The 26,867-nt window shown below is 43.8% G+C and overlaps 1 protein-coding gene across 8 annotated transcripts in view; it reads left to right on the top strand.

The window, feature by feature from the left end:
- Positions 1–26,867, top strand: part of KDM2B (lysine demethylase 2B) — a 116,424-nt gene that overhangs the window by 63,573 nt on the left and 25,984 nt on the right. For all 8 annotated transcript variants that reach the window (XM_027651969.1, XM_027651972.1, XM_027651966.1 and 5 more), the window contains 2 exons: positions 5,629–6,083; positions 13,543–13,629. In XM_027651969.1, coding sequence (XP_027507770.1) covers positions 5,629–6,083; positions 13,543–13,629 — 542 coding nt within the window. The remainder of the gene's footprint in view (positions 1–5,628; positions 6,084–13,542; positions 13,630–26,867) is intronic.

Raw genomic sequence — 26,867 nt, 5'->3', positions numbered from 1 at the left:
GGCATTTGTCATATTCAAAGGAGTAAAGGTACATTATTTACCTTCACAAAGCTGCACAGCTTTGTTCTGCATGAGTAATACTGTTTCTAATACCTGCTTTTCTTTTAACTGGTCTGTGTCCAGGCCCTTGACTCAAATAAATGTCTATGAACTGTAATTCTTGAGTTAAACTGGTTTGTTCTGTGGTGTCTGTATCTTAATATTCACCTGCTGAGGGGTAGGATATCCAAATGAGGTCAGTGTTCCAAACCCTGCCTCTTTGTTTTTAAACTTTTCTTCAGAGCTGTTAAGGTCCTTAAATTGTCTCTTCCTTAGGGACTTCTCTATCTGCAAGCAATTTCTTGATTTCCCCTGAGGAAGTATCCCTTGACAAAGAATTTCCCATTATTCTCCTTAAAGAGTAATGAAGCAAAGTACTTAACTTCCCTCAAACCCCTCTGTAGATTTAATTGTCTTCTGTCCCTCTTGCTTTAAGAAAAAAATTCTTCACAGCCTTGTATTCATTTTCAGAAATTTCTCTTGATGATCCTCATGTTTCTCCTACTTCGTAAATATAATTTCCTTGACATAATTTGTTCTAAATGTCCACTTTCTACCTTTCCTTTTGGGTGCTAGAACTGCCTATTTTTCACCCTTGAGTTGTGCTGCTTTCTTTTCTCATGTGGCTTCTGGTGCCGTGGTTGTGGTGGATCTCAGAAGCTGAGCAGCTGATTAGGAGTTGAGGAGGGCATCGACCAGACAGAGTGCAGGGTGCTGCTGCCCATGGTCTCTGGGATTCACCAGGGACTAGTCTGCATAGAACTGGTAGAGATTCTGTTCTCCTGCTTAAAAAAGAAAATCACTATGTTGATAAAGAACATCTTTGGAGAACACAGAAAACTGAGTTCATCAGCAGCTGTGTTGTAAGGATATCTTTAGACCTTTCCTACTGTGTTTTTATTACAGACTATTTATTTGCTTTGACATGAAGGTTGGTGGATTCAGAGTGACTCTTTCAATTCGTTGCCTACTCATGAAAATGTGTTGCTGTGACTGTGCTCTGATACCTCTGTCCTGATATTTGTATGCTACTGTAGCAATTTATATTGCTCTCTGTATTTCTGTTTTCTAAATGTCTCCACTCACAAAACTTCAGACAGGAAAAAAAAACCACCTGTGTGGAGGCAGGGCTGAAACCCTGAGGCTTCCCAGTCCCTAAATAGAAATGTAAGTCCAACTCTAAATGAGCTGGAGGACAATGGCTGTGGCTTCCTTCCCCATTCTCCAGGCCCAGGATGAATTTTCAGGCCGTGTCCTCCTAGTTAGTGTGTGAGGCTGTTCTTTTTCAGATCTCTCCCAGAAGGGCAAACACTCAGGGGAATGACGACATGACAGCAATCACAGGCTGCTGCAAAAGCACACCATCTCTTTCTCTTTTTTCTTTTCCTTGTCCCTCTCAACTGTGACATTTGTCCTGCCAGCTGAAATCAGAAGGGACCCTATTTGGGTTTTGAACATGCGCTGTTTCGGGGTGGATATGTCTTCATTATTTTTACTCTTATCATGAATGAGTCTGTGCTGGATGTTTTCAACCACAATTGACCTTCAGTGAGATACAGATCTTGAGAGTGAGCTGACAAAGAGTAATTGGGAGAAGATCCTGGGCTATCAGAGACATGATTTCTCTGTAGCCTGCAGCTTTTAAGATTCCCATTGCTAAAATTTTAACAGGGTGCCTCTAACTGTATATTAAGCCTGATGGATATAGAAAATATGCCCTCTGGCACAGTGAAGGAGCCATGTCTTTTTTTTTCCCCCCTTCCTCTTCTCAGGGGATAGAATAGATTTGCTTATGATAGACAGGTACTAGAGTACATTGAGTGATTCCTGTGTGGGGTGCTCCATGCAGTGATACATTTCCAGCATGCTCAGGGATTTTTCTGCTAATGAAAATGTCATTGCTGTCTTTAGTGGACTGATAGCAACTGCTGCTCCCAAGTCACAGTGTCAGGGATTGGAGCTGGGAATGGCAGGGTAGATATTACACACTGGCCTGTTCTAAAGAGTTTAGAAATATTTCATAATTATACCTCACCCCCATCCCTTTCCTTTAAGTTCTGTAATACAGCAAGTTATTGTCCAGCAAGCAAAGAAACTGTGTATAATTATTCTTCTTGTACAAGTGGATAACTGTGGGGAAAGTTTGCCCAGAACCACAGGGAAGTGAACTGCTATAGAAAACAAAAAGGTATTTCTAACTCTCTGTCCCGTGGTCAAGCCTGTGCTGCTCCTCCTCTTCACTTGAGGCAGATCACTGACTGGTTTGTATGAGCGGGTTTTATTTGCTTTGAGATGAAGGGGGTGAAGGTCTTTTTGCACTAAGTTATGTGGGAGCCCAGACTGGATAACCCCTTGGAAAGTGGGGTTCTGAACTGGCACTGGCTGGTGCATTTACTTAGAAGAAGAAACCACAGCTGAGCTTCACAGGAGCTGTTTTCCACAGAGAGACTTTATAAACCAAAAACCTCCAAGTCAGTGGAACCCTGGTAATACAGTGCTTAAAATACACTTCTCAACTAAGTAAATGCAGATTATGCTTATGCAGGGCCCCAGCTCACAGCACAGTAACTCTGTCAGACAGTGTTTTCGTTGAAATGAATAAATAAAAATCGTGGCATGTTACATTACAACAAAACACTTGAAAACACAAAATTGAATCTCCCTCACCTTGAAGTTCTCCTTCCATTATTGATTCCGTTAGTGCCTTTTTTTTTTTTTTTTTAGATTAGCAGCAGTAGCAGACAGTTGTGCTTTGAAAGCAGCCTGCTCTTAATCTGCTGGTGCACCAGCACTGTAATCCCCCGGTGCTCCAGAATAGCCTGGTACACTCCAGGTTAACAGCCAACCCTGTCCCCAGAGGTGAAATCAGCCAAGGCATCAGGTAGGTGCCAGGCTTGCTGAGAGCAGGGCCCTGGTTCGTTTTGAGGATGGATTGGAGTGGTTTGTGTGTCCATCCCCAGGTGTAGCGGCGCAGGCTGCCTCGCGCAGACAGCCGGTGGCAGGGAAGCGGTGGCAGCTGGCAGAACGGAATTGCAGGCCCCCCTCCGCGGGCTTGTTTCTCATGGGAATAGGCCCCCAGTATGCCCGTGGTGTTCCCTCCTCTCCTGCCTTTTGTTTCCACAGATTAGAGCAAGAGACAAAAAGTGGAGATCGCTCTTGAAAGCTGTTTTCTGGTAGCACCAGAGCATTGCTTGGAGTAAATTATTCACACCTCCACAACGTGATCCCCCTCGCTTTCTTTAGGCCTTATTTATGCTTGTGATTTGCCCCAGTTACAGCCATTAGTTCCTGTTCAGCAGAGCCACAGCACAGGAGGACAGAAACATGATTTTCTTTGTGCAGATTTATACCAATTTCTGTTAATGACACTGTCCTGGTAGCAGAGGGATGTGTTATCTGCTTTCACCCTCTCCTGTTTGATGCCAGATCATGGCATTTTCTCCCATCTAGGCTGGGCTTTGTGCTTCACTCAGTTGTAAAGCAGCTCACCAAGGCTGTGTGGCTTAGAGAAGGGGCTCCAGCCCTGGATCCGAGAGCCTGGATTCTGATTCCTGGTTTTTCCCTAGATTTGATGTGTGACAATGAGCAAATCGTGCTTTCTCCCAAGCATCTGTTTCCTCAGTTGTAAAATGGGAGAATGACATAAGCTGATTATGTAGCCTTTGAGGTGGGTCTGTGTGCTTGCTACTGTGGACAAAGGAAAAAACAGTGTGAAATAAAAGTTGGATAACAGAGTGGGTTTTAAATGTTCTGGTTAAGATATTTTCTAATCCTGTTTATTTTTCTAAGAGAAGCATGGGGGTGTATTAGCACAGAGCAGAGAGGAGGAGCTGCTTTGGAGTGTTGATGCCACCACCTCAGCACACAAAATAATCTGTTCTGTACTTCATGAGGAGGCTCTTTTGGAGGGTTCCAGGGAGCAAGTTCCTCTGCCCTGTGGATGGAGCTGGATTTGGCTGCAATCAGCCTTGCTGGTAGCTGGTCTTTTCTGTGACTGCCATTTCAGCTTAAACTTGCCTTTCAGGAGTCATTTTATGCCCGTTTTGGTTTTGAGGAAAAATGCAAATGTTACAAAAGGCGTGGACTGGACAGAGATGCTGGATTTTTACAGCCCTGAGAATGTGAAGTGGCCAACTCAGATCTCTGGGGCAGTAACACACAGAGCTGACCTGGCCTTGCAGGGTCCTTATTTGCAACTGCAGAGCTGAGCAGCCAGGCAGGCTGGGCAAACTGCCCTCAGACACCCTGCCACTGCCTGTTGCATCTCTGGTACCCAGCTGACAAGTAACATGTATATTTTGTAACATGATGGTACAAACTCTGCACGAGACAAGGAGTTCTCTGTGATCAGAGAACTTCCAGCTTGGAACTGGGCTCCAGCATTTGTTTTGAACCTCCCTGTTAAACAACCGGATGCTGAGCTTTTTCGTTAATGTCCAGTTAATCCTTCCTTAAGCATGATTCACACTGCCCTAATCCAAAGCTACTGCACTGCAGAGCGTGGAAGCTGTGAAAGGAACTTTTCATTAATTGTTCGCTCACTCTTTCTCTGTGACTTCTGTTTCCTTCGCAGTGTTTTTGTTTGCAGCTTGATCTCGTACCCATTTCAGCCAGTAATAAAATTCACATTGACTTAACTGGGTGCTGCCAGTGTTAACTGTATTTTCCACAGAAATTCCTGCTGTTGCTAGCCTACATTCACTGTTGTTCACTTAGTGGAGGAAATTGTGCCTAATAAATAAGAAAAGATGTGTGCTTGAGGGAACCGTGGCCACTGGTTTCTTACATTGCTTTCACTGCTTGATTACACAGTTGGGTAACAATTGGGATTTTTAGGGGGAAATTAAGATTAATAGTACTTTAGTTAGACTCAGAAACTTGCCTTTAAATTTTCCTGAGAAGTACGTACAGTGTATCAGAGATGGCATTAAGAAAACCAGTGGCATGTAATTGTGACAGTCTGAGTGTGTTTTGTCTTGTTGTCTGTAAAATAAGCGCAATTGAAATCCTGTCTCAGAAGAGCAATGAGTATTCATGCACTAACAACTGGGGGTTCTTGTTTTATCAACAGTTAGTTGCTTGCAGAGAGGAAAAGTATTGAGGAGTTGATTTTGTGCTGTGCAGGGTTCCTGTAAGAATGATGATGTACAGCATTTTAACGTGCTTTCTCCCATCATTTCCCCCTCCTCCTTCTGTGCTCACTCTCCTCTTAAAGCTGCAAAGCTGCCGAATCTGGTCTCCTTCGGATTTGTGGGAAAATTAATTGTGTGTGACTTAAGAGCTCTGCCTACTCTTAATTGAAGGCATAGAGGACTGAAGCTTTGAAGAAAGCATAATTTTTCCCTAAATGTTTCCCAGTCATTTGAACTGAGTAGATGTTAATGAAAACCAGCATTAAAACAGACAAACAAACACCCCCCCAAGAAAAAAAAATAAAATCAGCTGAATAAAGCCCATTCCTGTCACATACTCACTAGACCATTCTCCACTGGCCTTTGAAATAGGCAGCACCTGGCCCCAGTGGTACAGAAGTGTTTCAGCTGCGAGTTACAGTGGGTAAAAACTCAGCATTCTTTTTCTAACTTTCAGATGCAAAAAGAAAACGCAGCACAGACAGCTATTCATCAGATTCGTGGTTAGACATGGATGAAGAATCTTGTGATGCCCATCTCCAGGAGGAGAAGGATGACAGCTTGGATAAGAACTCCAAATCCTTGGTGGATGGCTCCTCCTCACCCAACAGCACACACTCAGAAGGGAAGGAGGCTGCAGGAAGGAAACAAAAAGCCACAGTAATGAGGTACCTAAAAAGAACTTTGTCCAACGAGTCAGATGACAGCGTAAAATCAACGACCCCCACGGACTATCCCAAAACACCCACGGGGTCTCCAGCTACAGAAGTTTCAACCAAATGGACTCACCTCACAGAATTTGAACTGAAGGGTTTAAAAGCCCTGGTGGAAAAGCTTGAATCTCTCCCAGAGAACAAGAAGTGTGTTCCGGAAGGCATCGAAGACCCGCAGGCTCTCCTAGAGGACATGAAGGTGGGTGTCATGGCTTGCTGAGCCACACAAAATGTATTCTGCAGGCACAGGAGTCAGCAGGAGAACAGAAAGCAAAGTTGTGCCTCAGAGGGGTGGCAGCTGGTGCGTAGTGACCAGCTCCTGTCAGGCTGCTTGTGCCACGGAGAGGGAGATCATCCCTCTACCCAAAGCCATCCCTGCTCCGGGAGGTGGCTGTTTGCAGCCTGATTGAAGTGACAGGCCCTTCTGACTGTCAGAGCAGTGGCCAGAAGTTTAAATCCTCTCATAGTTCAGCACTTGTTACGTCCCACGTGTAAATACTATACTTCAAAAAGTCTGTTTATCATTATAGTCATAATCTGCCCCTTTTGCTCTACCGTCTTCCTGGCTTACACCTCGTTAGCTGACACATGCTAAATGTAAATACTGGAGTGCAGTTCAGAAGATAGATTGTCTAACACTCCCTGTTGCTTTTTTTTACTTTCACCTTTTTCATTTTCCTTTCCTCCATTGCCCTCTATAGGTTGATAATTATTCTCCACTGGTACAATATACAGCTTTTGGAGATGGTGTGAGGAGGGAGTGCTCACTAGTGACACAACTTCTTTTTATATTTTTAGTCTGTGTACAGTAGGGGTCTTCAGCTACATATTTTCTGTACAGAAATGCTCTGTAAGACACAATCTGAGGGGAAAATACATGTTTATGTGGTAAATGGGAAGCCTGTACTTTTTTAGTGCAAGTAGTGTAACAGCTGCTTAGAAGGGCTCAAAGCCAGTTAGAGAAGGCTGAACATGTGCAGTGAAACCGTATTCCATGGTCTTGGAGCTTGGAAGTGTGATACACAGCACTCGTTTTGGGAAGCCACAAGAGCTCAGAAATTATCTTCTTGTCAAATCAACCACTTTGTACATGAAAGTGGACACGTGCCCAAAGTTGTGGCTGTGGATTCACTGGCTTGCTTTGGGATCAGTCATCTTCTAACAGGAAATCAAAATGAAGCTTCAAGACCAGGAGTTGAGTTTGTAGTGAAGCAGAATGGTAGTGTTGCTTCTCCAAGCTTAATGCACAGACCAATTTTCATTTAAAAATAAGTGAAATCCAGGGAGGGATACAACACCTAATAACTGCTGCAGATGTTCAGTGTGCTCATGCTCCCTCTTTTGATGACATACTCCAGTGTGCTGAGACATCTTCCTAGAGCACGGCAAGGTACCATATGGGAATCTGGTTTAAAGCTCCGTGTGGGAGTATCTGTTTTCTTACTCCTCTCCAGAGCAGTGGATTCACTGACTACAGAAATGGAGAACTGCAAATGGACATTTTAAAAAAAGCCCATATCACCTTTTTGGTGATACTGTGCTTTAACTGGTATGAAGTGGGCACCTGCCAGTTTATTGTGTGCATCTTGCAGAGTTACAACCTTGATGTTCCATCTCCTTTGATAACATCCTGCTTCTAAACTTTCTCCCCTTGCCAGCACACACTGTAACCATCAGAATGTATCCCAACATCTGGATATTGATGGTTCCCTGATGGTTAAAGAGCCCATGACCACATCTAAACACCGTGGATGCTGCAAAATTGTTTTCCCTGAAATCACCTCTGTATGTTTGACGAGTCTGTGACAGATCAGTCAGAGCAAGACCTTTTTAAAACCTTATTAACTCAAACATCTACTTGAACAGTGTCTAAAGAACAGTTAAAGAATTTTCTTAGCCATCTTTTTTACAATATTGGCCCACATTTAAGTCAGCCCTCAATTTTCAGAGTGAGAGTTAGTACAGCATAGTAAATTCATTAAAGCCCATATATTCTGCTTCCTCCATTACTCCCTACGGGTGCACAATCCACTTCCCAGGTGCTCTGAAGGAATTGGAGCAGTTGTACTCAGGTCAGGGATTGCTTGAATACATTTCCTCTCAGGCCCGAAGGGGAGTCCAGCGTTCCAGCACAGGTCTTCTCTTTGCTCCTCAGCAAATTGTCTGAGGCAGCCACTGACAAGGTGTGTCCCATTCCCATCTACTTCTGGGACAACAACCCATCACTCCTTTCCACCACTGTGTTCACTGACATGGTAGAGATCAGCATAGTGGAGCCAAAGCATCCAATCTCCTTGGAGCAGGAAATTTGTTTTATTGAGTTTATTTACTTTCAAAAAAAATAACCAGACCCACGTGTGTCAGTGTATGTTTAGAGCTTCCACCTTCAGAAGATGGAGGAGCTGCCAAGTGACAGATTTGAGCCCCTGAGCATACATCCAGCATAATGGTCCTTGCAAGATTCCCATGTTCCTTGGTGTAAGGATGCAGCTATTCAGTATTTCATTCCATCCTTGCTCTTCTGTGTGTGTCAGGTACATCCCTCTGTTCAGCCTCCGAGCTGAACACAGGGAGTGAATGTTCCCTTGGGGTTCCCAGGGATCCTCATCCTGTGCTTCACACGGGGTAATGGATGAGCTGCTGTTATCACAGGGAGGGAACTGGGTTGCAAAGAGATCAGGATAAAAGCGACCATAATTTTGGCTACTGGCTTTTCGTGCCACGGATGGGATTTTCAGAAAAGTGAGTGTTATTTAACAATGATACCTGCAAAAGATAAGTGTAATTATAGTGAAACTGTAATTGCTTAACGTTTCTGCAGAGAAGTTCTGATCTTTAGCATCCAGATCCCAAGCCAGGAGTGAGGAAGAGCAGGAACACACAATTCATGACTGCCTGTGGAAACTTGATTTAAAAGATTTTGCCCTGTGCCACATAGAGACATAATGGCAGAGGAAGAAATACAGTCCATTTTTCCAGAATGGTATTTATCTCCTTGACCACTGAATCATGTTCCCTCTTACTTTGCTACTAGTTTTCCAAGCTGAACAGATAATAACGAGGGGGTTTTGCTGATAGCATCAGCAGTGGAGTGAGCAAAAGCCTGGCCCCTTTACCTCACCCTGATGAATATCCAGAGCATCAGTCATCTGTGGGACTGAATGGAGGTAGGAATCCTGCAGAGGCTGTGCAGATGATCCATGCTGGGACTGTATTTGGCTGTACTCACAAGGTTTGTTTCATGGGCAACCCAACTTTTGGGCATGTGATGTATTAATAATGCATCCTATTAAAAGTACCCTTTTAGTGCACCCATTTGAGAGTTATTTTTAACAAATGCATAGCAAGAACATGCTCTGACAAAGTCTGAAAGCTCTTGGTCTGCTTGGAAAGTCTTAAACAAGTTTCTTCCTGAAGAAAATAAATCTGTGTTTATTGTAGCACTTTTATTTCTTAATGAAATACACTCTGGAACTTTTCTGTATGACATTCAAGTCTGTCTTTGTGCTTCAGGAAGATAATTAATGTTTTCAGAAAACAGGATATGGGTAGTTAAACTGGAGAAAGGAAACCATTTTATTCAGTGATGTGAAGTTTCACAGAACTAATCGGGGTAGCTCACAAAGAATCCATGCTCTGCCAGCTGAGCCACAATATAGTAAAGGATGGGTGACTGGATTACTGCTCTTAGTGGTAAATACAACTACAGCTATTTAATGTCAAGTAGGTGAGACTTTTTGCAGTAAAGTAATTTATTTTCCTTATGAGAAGGGAGACTGAAAACTAAACTAAGCCTGTGTAAATTCCTTGCACATCATCTGAGCTCCAAACTAACTGCAGCTGTCTGGTGGGGACACAGCAATCCAGAAGTGCCAACTGCTGCCTCTGCAGATTGAGAACCCATTTATCACCGTGATCGATGGAGTGCAGCAGCACCAGGGAGGCTTCTGGGCAGAGTGTAACAGCCTGACTTGGGGAGCAGGTCAGTCCTTCCCTGAGCTCAAACAAGGATTTAAATCCCTGCTGGCACTGCATTGCCTGAGTCCTGCATTAAGCACCACAGGAGCTTCTCAGAGGCCTCCACAGAGATTCCCAAAGCAGCGTTCACTCCATGGCAGATGCATCCGAGCCATCGGCCGAGGAGGTGCAACACTCTATCCAAGTGTCCGTGGAGTCACTGTGTGAGCAGGAATGTGAGGGGAAAGGGCTGGACAGATGAAGATTCCCTCCCTGGGAGTGCTCAGCTGGCCCAGCTGCAGAAGTACAGAGGGCCTGGCACTGCAGTTGTGGGCAGGGGGAGCAGCCAGAAGTCACTGCTGCCGTTGTCCTCACATCCTTGTTGGTGCTGATACTGTTGGAGGCACGTGCAGCCTCAGTCACACCTTGTTTGCCAAATATACGTGCCCTGAAATGAAGTATAAGTAGTGCAACAACTCCAGCTCTCAAATTAAAAATTAAATCTCAGCTGACCTGTTAGAAAAGTACCTACTGAGATACTTTTGAGTAGGATGAGAAAGAGAGGCAGGAAAAAAAGTCACTGAGAGGTAACTGTACTTAGATGGTGGCCTGGGGGATTGGAGGAGTTTCATCATGTGGCTTCTCCACTTCATATTTAGCTACCAGCCAGTATTTCAGTGTATCAAAGATGCAGCTGGGGTGGGCTCATGCATGGAGAAGAGAACGGAGAGGTAACCATCATACTCTTTGGTGTAGTTTGCACCCCACATCACAGGGCAGGTAGGGCTGAGCAGACCTTTGATCATGGCAGTGTGCAGCCCACACTAAACACACTGCCAGGGATCCTTGCCCATGTGCAGCCTCTGATTTCCACACATGTTTCTGTGTGTTGCCAGCAGGATGGGAATTCCTTTGTGCTGTTGGGGCACAGGATTTTTGAGATCTGCCTCCTCATAATGCCACAGAGCTTCCCCACTTCAAAGCAAAAACGCTGCCCTTCTCCAGAAGGGCCTGTGCAAGTCCATTAGGGCAGAAGAAACTCAGTTTGAAGAACAGAGTTTGTCAAATATCCGCAACTCCTTGGCAGCAGGAGAAGATTCTTGTGCAAGACAGATGATATCTACTGAAATATGTTCTTACTTTTTCTTGCCAAGAAATCTTACCCCCTTTCTCATCCTGATGACAGGAAAAAAAACTCCCTCTACTGAATGCATTTCAGGGGAGTCGTTCCTTGCTGTGCTTTTGAAATTAATGGCTAAGCTGAATTCTTACATAGTTAATCAGCTTTTTTCCTCCATACCTGCTGTTGTCACCACAGCCCTCAAGTGTAATGAATGGGGCTGCCATGTGCTGGAGGAGCATCATGTTGTTTCTCTAACTGGAGCCCCATGGCTTTTCTTTATCTTCTTTTTTTTCCCCTTGTTTTTAAGCAGGTGAACAAAAATCTGCCTCCTCCAGCCTGTTGTGCTCTGACACTTGACGCTCCAGTCAGTGCAACTGTGGCTCTGCTGCGCAGACAGCCGTTGTTTTCAGCTGCCTGAGATGATAAGCTGCCATAGTTTTACATTTCTCCTTGGATAATATTTTCACGTGATACATATGATAACAAGAAACCTTCATTACCTTGCCAAGTTCTTGGAATATACTCTGCTTTCTATTGAACTCTGAGTCTCTGACAGTCGTTAGTGGAAACGTTAAGGTTTTCTGTCTTACAGGCTTTCAAATCTAAGAGCAGCAAAATCAAAAGGGAATTAATTTGTCCTTTGTTTATATGGCTCTCAAGCGCTGCCTTGTTCTGGAGATTTTCTGGTTTTGCAATGAGATTACAAAATCCTCTCTGTTTTTGGGATGGAAAACTAACTTTCAGAATGTGGTCACAGTTCAGTTAATGCAGTGATCCCTCTCAAAATAAAAAGGACATGAGCAAAGAGGTGCTCACTTAACCCCCAGGAGTTAATATGCCAGTGATTAGTCCACAGGTAAGAGTTGGTGGGTGTGGCACTGGAGGAGCACAGGGTGGCAGGTTCAACACAGACTCTGCATCACAACCAGGGTGGGGCAAGCTGGGTTTTACTCCTGACCTTTGCAAACCCCTGAGTGCAGCCCCAGCACCAGGCTGATAACCTGGGCTTGTACTGGTATTGCTTATTTTGGTCACCGGTGCTGCTTTCGGCCTAACCAGTGCCCAGAGCAGCCTCGCTGGTGTGATGTGTCTGAGGGAGCAGTGCTGTGCTGGTGCTGTGCTCTTCATTAGTAACACAGCTCTCGTTTAAGCACAGGCTGGGGAATTGGGCTGAGTGTGACAGGTTGTCTGAGCTCCAGGGAGAAAGCCAGCCCCAGGGACACTCATCCAAACGCAGGCTCTTGGGGACTGGAACATGCCATCGTACCCTGGGCTTTAGTTGGATGATTACAGATGAATTCAAGTGCACTTCCTATTAAAACAATTACTGTATTTTAAGCTCTTTTTGTATAGTGTGTGAAATTTCTAATTACTAGAGCTCTGCACTGGGGACTGACAGAGCCTGGTGCCTGTTGTTGGCTAATTAAGCTTTTTTCATATACTTGGGAGCAGCACCATTGAACTTCATTAGGGTTATCTCCTAAATATTCTGTTGAGGCAATATCCAACCTGCAATTCTTGTTTGTTCTACTGAGCATTTTTTTCTTTTGCCTTTAACCTGTTAGTGCTGATTTGGGCTCCAGTTTTCAGCAGCACAGCAGAATCCTCCTTCCGACTCATTTTTTGTTTTCATTTCTTCTTTTTTCAGCCACCAGATGAAGAGCTTTGCAGTTAAGTTAGTGAGCACGTAGGGAGTCATGGGAAGTGAGCATGGACTGTTCCCAGCTGCACAACTGAGTACACTTAAACAGAGTGTTTTACCACCTCTGTGTTGAGTTACTGGTCATGGGAGTGATTCACAGTGGGAGCTGTGTCAGCCAGTGCAGCCCACTCACGAGATTTCTAGAACAGTGCAGCAAAGCAAAAGGGTTTGGTGGGGGTGGAAGGGAGGGCAGACCAATCTTTTTTCCCTTAATACTGCACTGTCTAGAGTCAGATCCTTTCCTAGTGAACGCTCAGGAACCTGAATGCCTCACCTGATCACATAAAGGGAACTGGATTCCAGCAGCTCTGGCCTGCCCGTCAGTGGGGAAGGAAGGGTTGTGGGAATGAGAGTTCTCTTGGATTGTCACGTGCAAAAAGATGAAAGGTTACAGAGCACACTTGTATATCTTGGCTTACCTGAATGTTCAGGCATCTGAGGATTGCTCTAAACTACACACTGATCCCCTGTGACTGCTGAAATAACAGCGGCAGAGCTTTGGTGATTCTCGGACCTTTTGTAGACTTGGTCAGGAGAGAAGGTGTCAGTCGTGGGTTTGGTTGGGATTTAGTGAGCTGGAGTTTAAAGAGAGAGGTGATAGTAGTAAGACACTGGTCTTGGACACACCAGTATTAAAGAAGTCTGTACCATCTGAGGTGGCTGATGGATGATTTTGCTGCCTGTTTTACAAGAAGTTTCACATCTTGAATGTTAATGACAGGTGCGAGAGTTTCAGTGTGAGTTGGAAGTTTGGAAGCAAAAGTAACTTGCAGAGATCTTCTCTGTCTGTCATCAGAGTGGAGTGTTGTCCTCTGTGAGGTCTCTGCACTCTCCAGTTGTTTCTCTGGTTAATAAAGGCCTTTTCATTTGCAACAGAATATACTGAAGGAACATGCTGATGATGACCAAAATCTTGCCATTTCGGGTGTCCCTGTGGTCAGCTGGCCCAAGAAGACCCCAAAGGTAATGAGATACAATTACTTACTAATTATTGTTGTGGTCTGGTGTTTATTGATCTATAATCTGACAAAGTGCTGTCTATGATCCATTGGCAGTTTCTAGGATTTTTAACAAAAAATGTTATTTTTTAATGGGTTTATGATTAGGTCTTGAAGCAGAACAAGAAAGTGCCTCAGCAGGGAGAAATCATTAGAGTTTCCATTTAAAAAGGATTTGTTTGGGCCTTACTTGTCAGTATAAAACTTTGATCACTGGTCATTTAGTAGTTATGGTGAAATCTAAAAATGTGGATGCATTTTGTGTAAAATTAAATGGTGTGTAAATGCTACAAACCAGTCATTTAGTGAACAGTTTCTTCTGAATGAAAGGATGGTTTTTCCCTTACACTATGAGACTTCCTGAATTCTCTGTACAATGTGCCACTGTAACTTTGAAGGGTTGTTTTCTGTCCTTATATCTTAATTTTTCCTCTTATATATTGGAGTAATTATTTTCACTTTGCAAGACAACGGTGAGGTTTGCTTTGTTAATGCTATAAAGAATTTGAAATAATTAACTAAAGAATAATGTCAAAAGGCTGGATGTTATTTATAACAGTGGTATGTTTACCACACTCCAGTTATTCAGCATGCTGTAAAAGCAGCTTTGCTTATTTAGAAGATGTCTCATCGCTTCTATTTTTGCGTTCATTTTTCACTGAATTAGTTTTATAATCCATTATTTCTTTAGAAATGCTGAAAGGGTCGGTCAGCTTAAATCAGGCTTCAAAGTGAAAATCTGTTGTTGTTTTCATTGCAGATACCTTTCAAATAATTATCAGGGGAAATAATTCGCTCAGTTCTCGCTTTCTGTGCTGGTGCACTTCTCCTGGCTTTGCATCTAAACCACATGTAGCCACGAGAATTTGCTGTTTTCAGATGGGAAGTAGGAGACCATAAACATGCAACTGCCAGAGGAGAGTGGGGCAGGATGAGCACATCATGTTCCTTCTTGGTTTCTTTTTGGGTTTTAGCTCAGCACATTTCAGATAACTTGTATCTTGTTAAAGACATATTTCCCGTTTAGCCTGTAATAAATCCATGGGAACATGCTCTGTGTTTAAAACATTTATTTGTCTAGAAACAACAGTGGAGAACCTTGAGAAACAGGTGTGGGATTCTCCACTCCACTGTTTTGATGGCTGCTGTTCATTCCTCGGTCAGTGTATCTAGGCATTGAATAAAGCAAAACTTCTGTGACCAGAGGAAAGGTTATTTTATAATAAAACTAAGAAACAACTGACTTTCTTTTGAGCTTGTGATGGAAGGGAGGATCTTGGTGCTTTGAGGCTTTTATAAGCTTTGGCATTTGCTAATGTTCTTGTTCACTTTATTTTGGAATCCTTGATAAATGCTTCATTTATTCTATTTTATTTCTGTGTACTGGCAACATAACTGCAACTGTAAAAGATTTGTAATTTTTGTGACTTAAAACTTATCCCTCTTTGCAAAATCCCTCTTGCTGGCTGCAAGGGGTTTTTTAACTTTTCTTTAGCCTTTCTGAAAGCAAAAGCTTCTAGAAGGCATCATTTCCAGTGCTAAGACAATGACAAACAAACACATCAGTTAATAACAAATGAGAGGAAAACTTCCACAGAAAGTCAAGCTTTAGGTTGAAATTTGGAAATAAAAAAAAAAATAAATAGAAGAAATCCTTTCACCATTCTCTTCATATTTGTTTTGCTTGGTCTGTGATCAGTTCGTGTTATGTCTTACATTTTAGTTGAGAGGTACACGTGCAGATAGGGCTGGTGTTATCAAAGAGGAATTTGTTGTTGGGCTTCTAATTGCAAATGTCCTTGTCATCTTCCATGTTGCAGCTATTTCCTTTCCTGGGAACAGAGGCCAAGTGAACAGGCTGGGAAAAGATGTCTTAGAGTTGAGCCTTTGAGTCCCAAATTAAAATCTGTGGGCAAGACAATGTAGGGGAGATTTGTGTAAAAGCAGTGTTAGTAGTTAAGCTTGGTTATTTCTCCTTTGTTCCCTGTAAGCCCTGATAATTAAATTGAAGATTTTACAGAGAAGAAAAACCCATAGGGAGGGGGAAACTCCCTTGAAAAGTGAATTGTAGCTGGTGGAGCAAGTCTCCATGGCCAGAAGATTCCACAAGCACAAGGCAGGGGAGTAAAACCTACCAGTAATTTTGCTTTCTGCAGTCTTTTGTAGTTTATAGGAGAAATGGCAGATACTTCACAGTGCCTTCCCTGAGATCCTTGTGTTCAAAGGGAGCAGGAGATCCAACACAGCACAGTACCAGCTCCTGTGGGGCTTCCAGGGAGAGGGCGATTGTCTGATTCCAAGATAAAGAAAAAGAAGGGAACTGAAATCCAGAAAGAAGAGGCAGTAAAGGGAAAACATGGTTCTTGCTTTCACCCAAGAGAAGGCTCCAGAAGAGATTTAGAAAGACAAGAGCAGCAGATGGAGAAGGAAGAATAAAGCCAGCATTAAATGCCAAAACATTTCAAAGAAAATGGAAATGACTGTAAAGAAAGGAGGGGAAGAGACTAGAAATGGTGAGAGAGCAGGATTAGGAGAGAGACAAGTACTGAGAAAAGCAGAGGGAGAGAACTCTGACTGAAGCCAAAGATCCCTGGAACAGGGACAGGGAGTGACTATGTGAATAACCCAACTTGTGGAAGGGTAAGCTTAGTTATGTTGACTTGCTTTTGAAAGAACATGCCTTTGATAGTCTGAATGATTTTTGAAGCAGCAAATAATATTTCCCTTTAAAGCTGAGTTACAGTTTTTGTAATGTGTTGTTCGTGTGATGTGCCAGCAGCAGGCACAGCTCTGCGCTAGAGAACAGCTGCTTGAAGCCTGGAACATGCTGGGGTTTAGGGAAGAAATGTGTCCATTCACCTCAAATCCCACTGCACAGAGGATAAGGTGTAATGGGCAGGACATTTAACTCAGGACAGGGAAGGCCCATCCGTGTGCTGTGGCCCCACTGTGCTGCCTCACTCCTGTGCACCTTTTCCAAAGGCATTTAGGGCCGTGGCTACCCCTGACAAAGGAAATTACTCACTGGGAAAAGAAACAGAAGTAATAATCAGCCATGGTTTAGTGAGGAGATGAAATAGCTGGGTGACATTTGATGATGTTGTGGTTAGTGCACAAAATGGGAGGCCGGGGTCTGCGTCTGCTCCCAGCTCTGCTGCAGCACCTGGTGTCGCAGGAGGTGAATGGCACGTTGCTGCTCCCTGAGCTTTTCCAGATGGAGATGGGGCTTCCCATCTGGGGGGCTGGGAGGTGAAATTAATGTTTGTAAAGATCTGCGGCATCTTCAGTGCAAAGTTTTTCAGTAAAGTGTGTGAACCATTATTATTTTATGGTAATAGAGACATGGTGTGTGATTCATAGGCACCTCTTCAGATCATATTTACTCATCTTTATGGAGCTATTTTGAGTCGTTTGTGCTTCGATAATTATTTACCATAATAATTACATTCCTTTAGGCACCTTGGAGTTTTTTTCCCCCCTTTTTGAAAATCTCTTTCAGAAGAAGCAAGAACCTGCCTTTTTCTTTTAGCTATAGAGTAAGAGAAAACAGTCCAGTGCCAGGGATCTTAAGGTATCTGCAACAGTCCTAATTTAGGCCTGTTCAAGGAATCAGCATTGTGGGACCAAGTGGATATTTGAAACCTGCTTGTCCTGATGGCTGACTGACAGTTCATGTACCTTCAGACTGGGCAGCAGACTAGGCATTCCCAGCGATTCCCTGCTGGCTGCCAGCACGGATGCAGCTGTGGATCCCATTCCTATGCTGGGGGCTGTGCAGCAGTGAATGTCCCCTCTTAGTGCAGGGCTCAGTGTTGTCTGGGGGGGTTACAATCATTAAGGTTGGCAAAGACCTGCGGGATCAAGTCCAGCCTTTGACCGAATCCTGCCATGCGATGGTGGTCTGCTGTCCGAAAGGAAGGGCTCCACAGGGTATGATGCCTTGAAATACTGGGTTCTTAAGCAACTAAAGAGGAGTAAGAAAACATCCTAACTAAATTCTCCCCCATCTCTGGGACAAGAACTTTTGGATGGTGTGAACAGAGAGCAGGGCCTAAACCTGATCTTCCACTGTGGCGACTCATGGCCGATTGATCACTGGTGCCCAATCTAGAAGCCCACTCTCAGGAGTTGCCAGCGTTCCAAAGTTCCCATTTTTCTTCCCAGGGATTAGGGATAGCATTTCATTTAAGGAACTCAGAATATGGCCCAAGCAGAAACAGCATTTTTCAACCCATTTCCTATTTCTGGAGGACAACAGTCAACTCCAGCAGCATGTAATTACACTCTGTGGCAGTGCCTTCTGTTTTTATTGTGATAAAGATCTTTAGTTGTCTATGAAGAGCAGCTATAAAGAACTAAAATATGTTTGGACTCTCTTGTTCTGTGAAGAGTTAGAAATGCAGACTGTGAGCTGGATTCTCATCTTTCTTACCTGGCACAAACCTAAAGCCACTGCATTTGTAATGATAGTGAGTGTCCAAATATATACAGGTCTGGCTGTGAGCAGGAGATGGAGCTGTAATTTTCAGTAGCTGGTAGAAAATGCTGTAATATGGGGCTTTTTCTCTGATGCCTGTTCATACCATTTCTCTGTGTAGTTTTTACCTCTTGATTTTAAGAGAAGAGACTTAAGTATAATAATGAAACGGTAATATTCTTAGTTAAAGGAGTACTATTAATTAGTAAAGACCACAAACTGAAATTTTAATTGGATTATGCTTTTTTTAAACACACCCTTCCCTGCAATTGGCAACATAAATAACATTTATAGCTCTGTATCAGGGCATGAAAACCAGGCAGAAAAAGTGATAATCTGGGGGGAGGGGGGAAAAAAAGACATCCCTCAGGCTGGGTTTTTTGCTGTGGGGGGTGGTCATGGGTGGGCACAGCATTGAAAGGGACCTTCTGGGGTGGCAGCATGTGATTCCACTCATTAGTGAGTTCTGTCCTACAGCAGTTTAGTTTTTACCCCTTTATTTTTACTAGAAATCTTTTTGCAGAATTCTACAGATGCATCCATGGATCTGAAAAATAAGGATAACTCGTATGAATAATCTGTGAAGGGCAGAGAAGAGGCTGATTACTGTGGCTGAGGAAAGTCGTGCTCCATCAGCCCACAGTCCCTGTAGCACCAAGTCCTGTTTTGGTGGTGCTCAGTCACAGCAATTTAAAGAGGCGTAGGAACAAAGCAGGAATACAGAGCTCTTCCCTCTGCTTATCTTCCCCGTTAAGCTGGAAGATTGTATCTTCATCTTTTCTGCTCAGTGTCCCCTGGTAGAATTTTTTCCCCTCTGTGAATTTACCTAATAATTTGTGGAACCTGTTGATCTTTTTGATCTCCACAGCATCCTGTGGCAGCGTCCCCCGCGGTTTAATAAAGCTCTGTGTAGATAAGTACTTCCTTATGTTGTTTCAGATGTGTCCTTTAATATCATAAATACACTTCATGCCCTCTGTATCATGCATTTTGAGAAATCTGAATGAGGTCTCTGTTCATCTCCGGGCTGTCAAGGATTTTTTATGTCCCTGTTACAGTGTCTCAGTATTTTTTTTCCCTACTCCCAAGGTGAAAACCACAAGTAAGTTCAATCTTTTCTGGTACACAAACCATATTATTTGTTGGAGTATTTTTCTCACTCTATTCTAGTTCCATTACAGGTAGTTTTGAGGTGAGGGTGAATCTGGGATTCCACAACCACATATGATATTCAAGATGTGATGTTTAAGAGCAGAGACCAGAAGGACATGCCTGGTTCAGCCTGGCTCGGTGAAGTTGAAGGGGGAGATGATTGTTGTGTAAGTACTTCAGGGAGTGTAAACATCGGGGCAGGAAAAGAGTTATTTAAGCTAATGGACAATGTTGGCATGGGAAGAAGGGAATATAAACATGCCATAAATAGGTTTAGCTGGAAATAAGATTTCTGATCATTGTTCAGAGTCTGAACCAAACAGCACACAAGGAAACCAGTAGACAGCTGTGGTGAAAAGGGTGGCAGATTCTTAGAAATAACTTGTATTTTAAATAGTAAAAGGCAGTTGGATTAGCCATCATCTCCAGATATGGAGCCCACAGATGTCCTTGTGCACTTTCACATGTCTGCTGCCATTTTCCAGCAATGAACCTGTTTCCCTTTTCACGGTATTTCACATTAAAAATGCTGAGAAGAGAAGATTTACCAGTTTTTAATAACAGAGCTCCTTTATTATGGCTCCAATTTTATGCAACATTATGCATTAGATCAAACTTAAGAAATAGTACCTAAATGGACTAAGAATCAGCGGACACAATAAATTTGATTGTGTGCAGAAATTAGGGGGGAAAAGCATAGAATGGAGTGTTTGGATTGACTTGAAACCAGTGTGATTTTTCAGAAGTGTTGAGCATCGTTTTACATCAGGTTTTCCTTCAGTTCGGGGGGGAGAGGTGCGAGGTGGACAAAGAACATTCCTGAAAACCTTTGAATAAGTACTTCCAGTTTTTACTTGCTTGCTTACTAAGAATTCCTGCCATAGCTATCGCTGGGCCAGCTCCACCCAGAGAAGCAGGAGCAGTGAGGGACTCGTTACAGCAATTAGTGTTTTAACCAGAGCAGTGTCTGAAACAGATCTGAGCACGTAGAAATGGCACAACATCAAACCAGCCTCAGCTTCAGGAGCCTGCCCGGGGGCTACCACCAGGAAAGCAACATTCCTTAGAGCAGCAGTGGGAAAACTCTGCCAAATTCCCTAGGACAGACCAGTCCTTGGAGATCTACTCAGGGTACTTCCTGTGGGAATACAAATGTATCAGAAAGCAAATACTGACAATTAAAAACTAGCACTTAAGAATGAAAGTAAAAATTGAGTCTATCTAGTGTTGGAAAAAAATCTGGGAAGGATAAAAAAAGATATAGGCAGATAGAGAGCAAAACAATTCTATGTAAATTGTAGGATGTATTTTTCTGGTTGAGATTCAAATAAGTTTTCCATCAGTCATTCCAAGTGGGGCAGGAGCAGAAAGGGGATTTAAACTGTCACATTTCATTCTTGGCAGGCACCAGCTTAAAGGTGTTTGAAGTGATCTCACACAGCAGAGCCTGAACTCTGCTTGGTGTCAACAACAATTTTAAATGCCAGTAGTCTGTAAGGAGATTTGCATATACAAATATGTGTGTATTGTGAATCCTTTTTGTTGATAAAAAGTCCTGATTATAAAGTTCATAATCGACTACAAATCAGACATTTCTTGGTAGTTATCAGATGCCAATAATTACTTTTCTCCCAGAAAATAACTTAAGTACAAAAGAAAATGAGGATTTAAATCAATTTAAATTTGTTTTTCTCTTTACTGATTGGAATCAGTGATTTAAATAATTTTAAATAACTTGTGTTCTTTTACACTGTAGGATAGTAGATGCCATGTAGTAGGAGAAAGCTGAACTGTATTCAGAAAGATACCCCAGTTCTGGCTCCTGACAAATCTATTAAGAAACAAAAGCACATAGCTGAGGTTTGGGGGATATTTTTTTTTAGGGGACTTCCCACAGTAACTATGTGCCTGTGAAACTAAGGCCTTTCCCTGCTGACTACACTTGAGAGCAGGAAAAAAAACCTGATGCACCAGAACCAAAGACTACTTGGGGCACTGTGCAAAGGAGGGAAAGCTGTTGAAGCTACTGGGAGTTCCTGTCAAGCGTCTGCTTTCCCGGGGCAGCGCTGCCGAGGAAAGCAGCTCCTTGCCTGACCTGTTTATTTTTTTGAGCACTGTTTCAGTCTCTTACAAACATTAGTCCTCCAGATAAATTCATTCTGTGGTAATTCCTGCAGACCCGAGGAGTTTCAGGGTTTTCTGGATGTGTATCATATGTAACGTGCCCAGGGGGGCTGGAACTACAGTCTAGAAGGTCCCTTCCAACCCAACCCTTTCTGTGATTCTACGAAAGAGCTTCTGCCTATTGCCTCAGTATTTTTCTAAAAGCTTTGCCTGGTGACTTGACAGATTATTTCTCACCTCAAGAGGCAGTACTTGAAATATTGTGTCCCTTCAGGGAGTAATTATAAATAGCAAGGACTTGAATGAGCACCTTCTTAATCTTCCATCTTTGACTTAATATTTTCACTTCTTATCAGCTCTCAGCCACTTGCTTTGAAATCTGACCAATGCCTTTATGTGATTAATACATCAAACAGGTAAATTAGAGCCATTTTGACTCTGAGTAGAAATCTAAATGGATTGGAAAAAAAATGAACAGACATCTCTGTTTTCCAACTGTTGTGCTCCGCGTATCACACGAGAAGATTTATGTTTTCTTCCCCATTGTCATTCTTCTTCCATAGGCACGAATATTCAGTAACACAAATTTTTCCCAACTACGCCTTGACTGCCATTTTTCATGGCAGCAGCTTTCTCTTTATTTCATGACAGCAAAAGTGCTGATGAGAACTACCATAGTCTTAAGACCTTTGTCTTAGATAATATGTGTGAAATGAGTTGACAGATCTCAAATTTTATCCCCAGGAGCTTGCCTACCTTGGCCAACAAAACCAGACAAAACACTAAGGTTTGAACCTGGCTTAAGAATTCCAGCATCCTTGTGTTCTCCCCCACCCCAACATTAAAACCATCCAAGCTTTGAGTTTCGTATCTGAAACTTAATAGTTTAGTTTCTGGATCGAAGCACATTGGCAGAGCAACAGGGAAGGCGTTTGTCATCCCACAGTATGTGCTGTGCAATTATGGACATTAATCCTGCGTGCACTTTTCAGAACAAAATTGAATTGTATGTTCTGTCCCCGAGAAGATGGCTTCCTTTAGTTCCACAGCACACTGAAATTAAACTCTGCTGAGAATATAAATGAGGGCTTGTTTCAACTTCATGACTTTCCTGTAAGCACTGGACCAGACAGAAGAGGGACAGGAGTGCTCTCCTTTTTGAAAACAACAAATAAAATATATGGATAAATTCCAATAAAAGCGAAGCAGCTGTGAGTCTTAGCCTAGTGTGGTTTGGTTGTTAGTCCTGGATGTTTCCCTACAAATCCAAGTCAAGTTTGTAGGTGACAACAGTGAGCCCTCATGAGGCAAACTGCACTTCAGCTTTTCCTTTGCTCACCATCCATTTGGGTTTGGTCTCTGGATTTTCAGGCTGCTGCCCACACGTTGGACACAACTGACTCTCCCAGAGTTCTGTGCTGTGTGCCAGAGCACTTTGAGCCACTGGCAGCAAAGCAGGTTACGTATTCCGGTTAATCCACTCTCTCAGCCACATCTATTTGCATGTTCCTCCACAGCACGGCAGTCACTGGTCTTATCTTCTTAGGAACCTCCTTCACTAGTTCTTGCGTTTACTGACAGAACATGGCTCTTGGAGACACAAGCTGTGCTGTGGAAACACTCTGTGCCATCAGGTTCTGTGGGAGAAGGAAGCATGGCAGGATTTCCCTAATTTCCCAGTGGATTGTCCCAGTCATGCCACGGCTCTTCCTGTAGAGAAGAGCCTGTCTTGTATTGTAGATGGAGTCCATGTTTCACCATTCTTCAGTCTTACTACTTTTTTAAGATGACAGGGTGTTGGGGTTTGGAGGGGGGTTGTTTGTTTTTAAGGTATATGGGAGATGGAGTGAGTGTGTTACTCACCTGTTTTGGGTGCTGCTCCTCTACTGCCCTGGAATAACCTGTGGTTGTCATCCTTCAGGAGGAGGCTGTACAACCCTTGCTGCCTTTGCTTCTCCTGGATACTGGTTAAGGAAAGCATGAGCTGTAGGCATGGCATGGAGGGAGCAATCAATATTATTTCATCTTGAGTTGCTTTATTTGATCTATGGTTGATCAATCAGACCATTTATTGACGAGATTGTGATGGATACTCAGTGCATCTGATGACAACTCTTATGTCATAGTTCAGATGAAGTAGATAGCAGAAAGTAGTAAGATCATGGATATTTAGGTTGTCAGACTGTCACTGCTAGTGTTGAGAATACAACTGAAATATTGGTTAGAACTCTTGAGAAAAGTGTCATGAAATTTGCCCAGGCCCAACAGTTAAGATCATATTTCATGTGAATGGACACTTACACCAAAACAATGAACCTTAGAAAGCTACTGGGTAACTCTCTTATTCTGATACAGGTCAATAATCGTGATTCATAAACATCTCAGTGGGTTTCCTTTTCAAAAACATATGTGCTGGCCTGCAGAAAGCTGCAGCAGCTCAAATCACAAGATCGTTTTTCAAGGACTTGCATATAAACCAGTTTGAGGTTGTTTGTCTGATTGTTTCCATGTAAATATTTTTTCTAATACCAGCTAGATATAATATTCCATAAAGGTGCATAAAAAGTTTCAAAGGAAGGATAAATTAAAGGTGTGTTTGTGCCACATAAAAAACTTTATTTCACTTCATAGTGTGAATCATAAACTCCAGTGTGTAATATGAAAACAGATCTTGTTTAGCACTGGAAGCAGCAGCTAAAGTCTGTTGGTACAAGAGATGCTCAGGAGTGAGTGAGTACAGCACTGGGGTTGTAGTCGTCCTCTCCCATCTTGGTTTTACTACTTAAGGATATTTGCATGAGAATAAAATCTGGTTCTTTGGCACTCATCTGCTCCTGCTGTTTATTCTTCGCTTGAGGTTATTGTCTCAGTTTGTGACAACATAATTGGTTTCTGTGGAGAAGATTATGATATTGATGAGACTTATATATGACTTCAGGTGAGGTGCAATCAAAGCAACAGTTCAAAATAGAAGGTACTGTCTGTTTTCATGCAGTTTTCACTACGGCTCATTCAGCAGGGTAATTAAGGATGTTATTTATTACTGAACTGCATCACGCAAAGCTGAAGTATGGACACAGTTCTGCTACTACAGGCAGGACTAGGGGCACTGCTGCTTATTTTGTGTTCAAAGCTGTTGTAAACTCCACCAGGCTGGGTAACTAGATGCTGTTCACACAAGGGTTGCTCACTATTTGTTGTAATTTAGTGTTCTCTGGTGTAGACAAGCTGAAAGAATTGAGCTGGAAAATGCTCTCTTAATAGTCCTCTCTGTGTATTAAATATTCCTTTGAATGGTTAGCTGCTCTTGTACAGGATGAGGTTTTTTGAGAGCAATTATAATCAGAAAAGTTTATTCTATTGTGTTGTTTCCCCCACACTGATTCCCAATTTGCTATTTTATATCATATCCTATCTCATTTTTTTTAAACACCATCTCAGCAAAGTTTACCTAGCGTTTGGAAATCATTCCAGGATATTCTTGGCATGTGTGTGTCTTCCCTCCTAACGCAGGCTTCGTAATTAGAGCTCATTTGTCACTTGTGGTGCTGCTGCAAGTGGCAGCCTGGACACACAGGGCTGGCTGTGGGGCGAGGGCTGGGGTGGGATACACTTGGGGACCTGCTGCAGCCCGGAGAGGCCAGTGCAAACATCAGGAGAGCTGGGATGCGTCGCAGATGAGAGGAGTAGGATGATCTCTGTCATGATTTAATTTGCTGTGAATGACATTTCACTGTGGTGTGACTGCTGGATTGTCCTTGGGGGATGTCACAAGTTATTTTTTTCTCCTGTCTGGATTACGGAGCCAAAAGGCCGGAGGGACAAACAAGTGTGAGCCAGGTTACACATGGAACTGGGCTAGTGGAGACTTGGTCTGCCCACAGGCAGGTGTGGGACCAGGCGTCTTCCTTCCGGATGTCACCTGTTCTCCTGCTGCTGCTGGAGGCCAAGTGTATCACGGCTGTAGTCGTGTCAGCTATCCTTGCTTCGCAGTTAAAAGCTCTCCTTTGTAGGCCTGTCATGAGACATGCATCCCCCCCTTCTTTTCTCCTCCAGAAAACATTGGATTCTGATATTACCTTGTGATTCTGAAAGCCAAGGCCTTAGGCACATGCCTTTCGTGCCTCAGCTTTCGTCTGCTCCTGCTCCTGGTTGTGTACGAACACAATGAGGGGAGAGAGAAACCTGAGCAGACGGGCTGAGCACACCCCATCGCCTTCTGGGGAGCCCCATTGTGTGCTGCAAGGAAATGCTTCGCTCCTGGCATGGTGGGTGAGCAGGATGGGGAGAATACCATCACCTACCCATCATTTGAATTTGACTTGGCAAGAGGACAGGGGTACAAACAAGGAATGGATATTTACTATATTAAAAATAAGGAAGGGGCATAATCACACGATTCACGTGGCTTTATCAGCAGTCGCCTGTGAATACGTTTGAAGTTTGACTGTATTTTATTACTTAAACTTGAGTGACCCATCTCAGTGTGGATGCTGGTGTCACAAGGGCTGTGTTGCTGTTTGCTCCCATGCCAGCTCCTGCCTGTTGCTGCCTCTTCTCCTGAACTGCCTGGACTGTTTATGCTATGTGGTAATTCAGACCAGGGAACTGAGCTGAAACTAGTTTGGCAAAAATCCTGATGCAAGGACCATTAGATGTGCTTCTTTATGGCTTCTTGGTTGCTCAGCACATGCAAATATTTAATCTCATGTTTAATTCTGTGTTGTGGGCGTAGGAGCCGGAGGCAAAATCCTAACAACTTGAGTGGAATCGGGATTTCCCCTGAAAGCAGGCCCATAAATCCAGTGGGAAATTTAATTCTCCAGCACTCAAATTCAGGCCTGTGACCCTCAGCTGCAGGCTCTGGAGGGCAAAGGCAGTGTCCATGTTGAGGTGCTGGCCCTGAGACCTTTGGATCCAGAACCGGGTCCCCGACTGACCGATGTGTAACATGTCACGCTGCGGGGAGGGCATTTAATTGTAAAGCCCCAGCAGCGGGTCAGGATGATCGGAGCGGGGCTGGAAATGGTTCCTTGGGAGCAAGCGAAAGAGGGGGTGCCCGCACGGGGAGCAGCGCGAGGCCAGACGCGAGCAGCAACACAAGCCGGGTCGCCTCGTATCCCATCTCATCCCAGCGCCGGTTCTGCCGCTCGCAATCCCGAAGTTTGCTCGGTGCCTTCCTCCTCCCGAGGGATGGAGGCTCCCTGCTCCCGGCCCGGCCCGAGCGGCGGGCGGGGAGCCGCAGGTATCGCGGTGCAGGGTGTGTGTGTGTGTGTGCGTGTGTGTGTGTCTGTGTCTGTGCGCGTCTCCTTTGTCTGAGCAGCCCGAGCAGCGCCGAGCGCCCCGCGGGCGGCCGCGCATCCTCCCCGCCCAGCGCCGCTCGGCACGGCCGCGCCCGGCCCGCCCCGCCGGCCCCACCACAGCACAGCGCAAGAGCCCCCCCTCTGATC

This window comes from Corapipo altera, unplaced genomic scaffold (assembly GCF_003945725.1).
Source record: "Corapipo altera isolate COAL_440 unplaced genomic scaffold, ASM394572v1 67, whole genome shotgun sequence".
NCBI lineage: Eukaryota > Metazoa > Chordata > Aves > Passeriformes > Pipridae > Corapipo > Corapipo altera.
The sequence above is the reverse complement of the archived record's forward strand: the minus strand, read 5'-3'. Positions and strand labels throughout refer to the sequence as shown.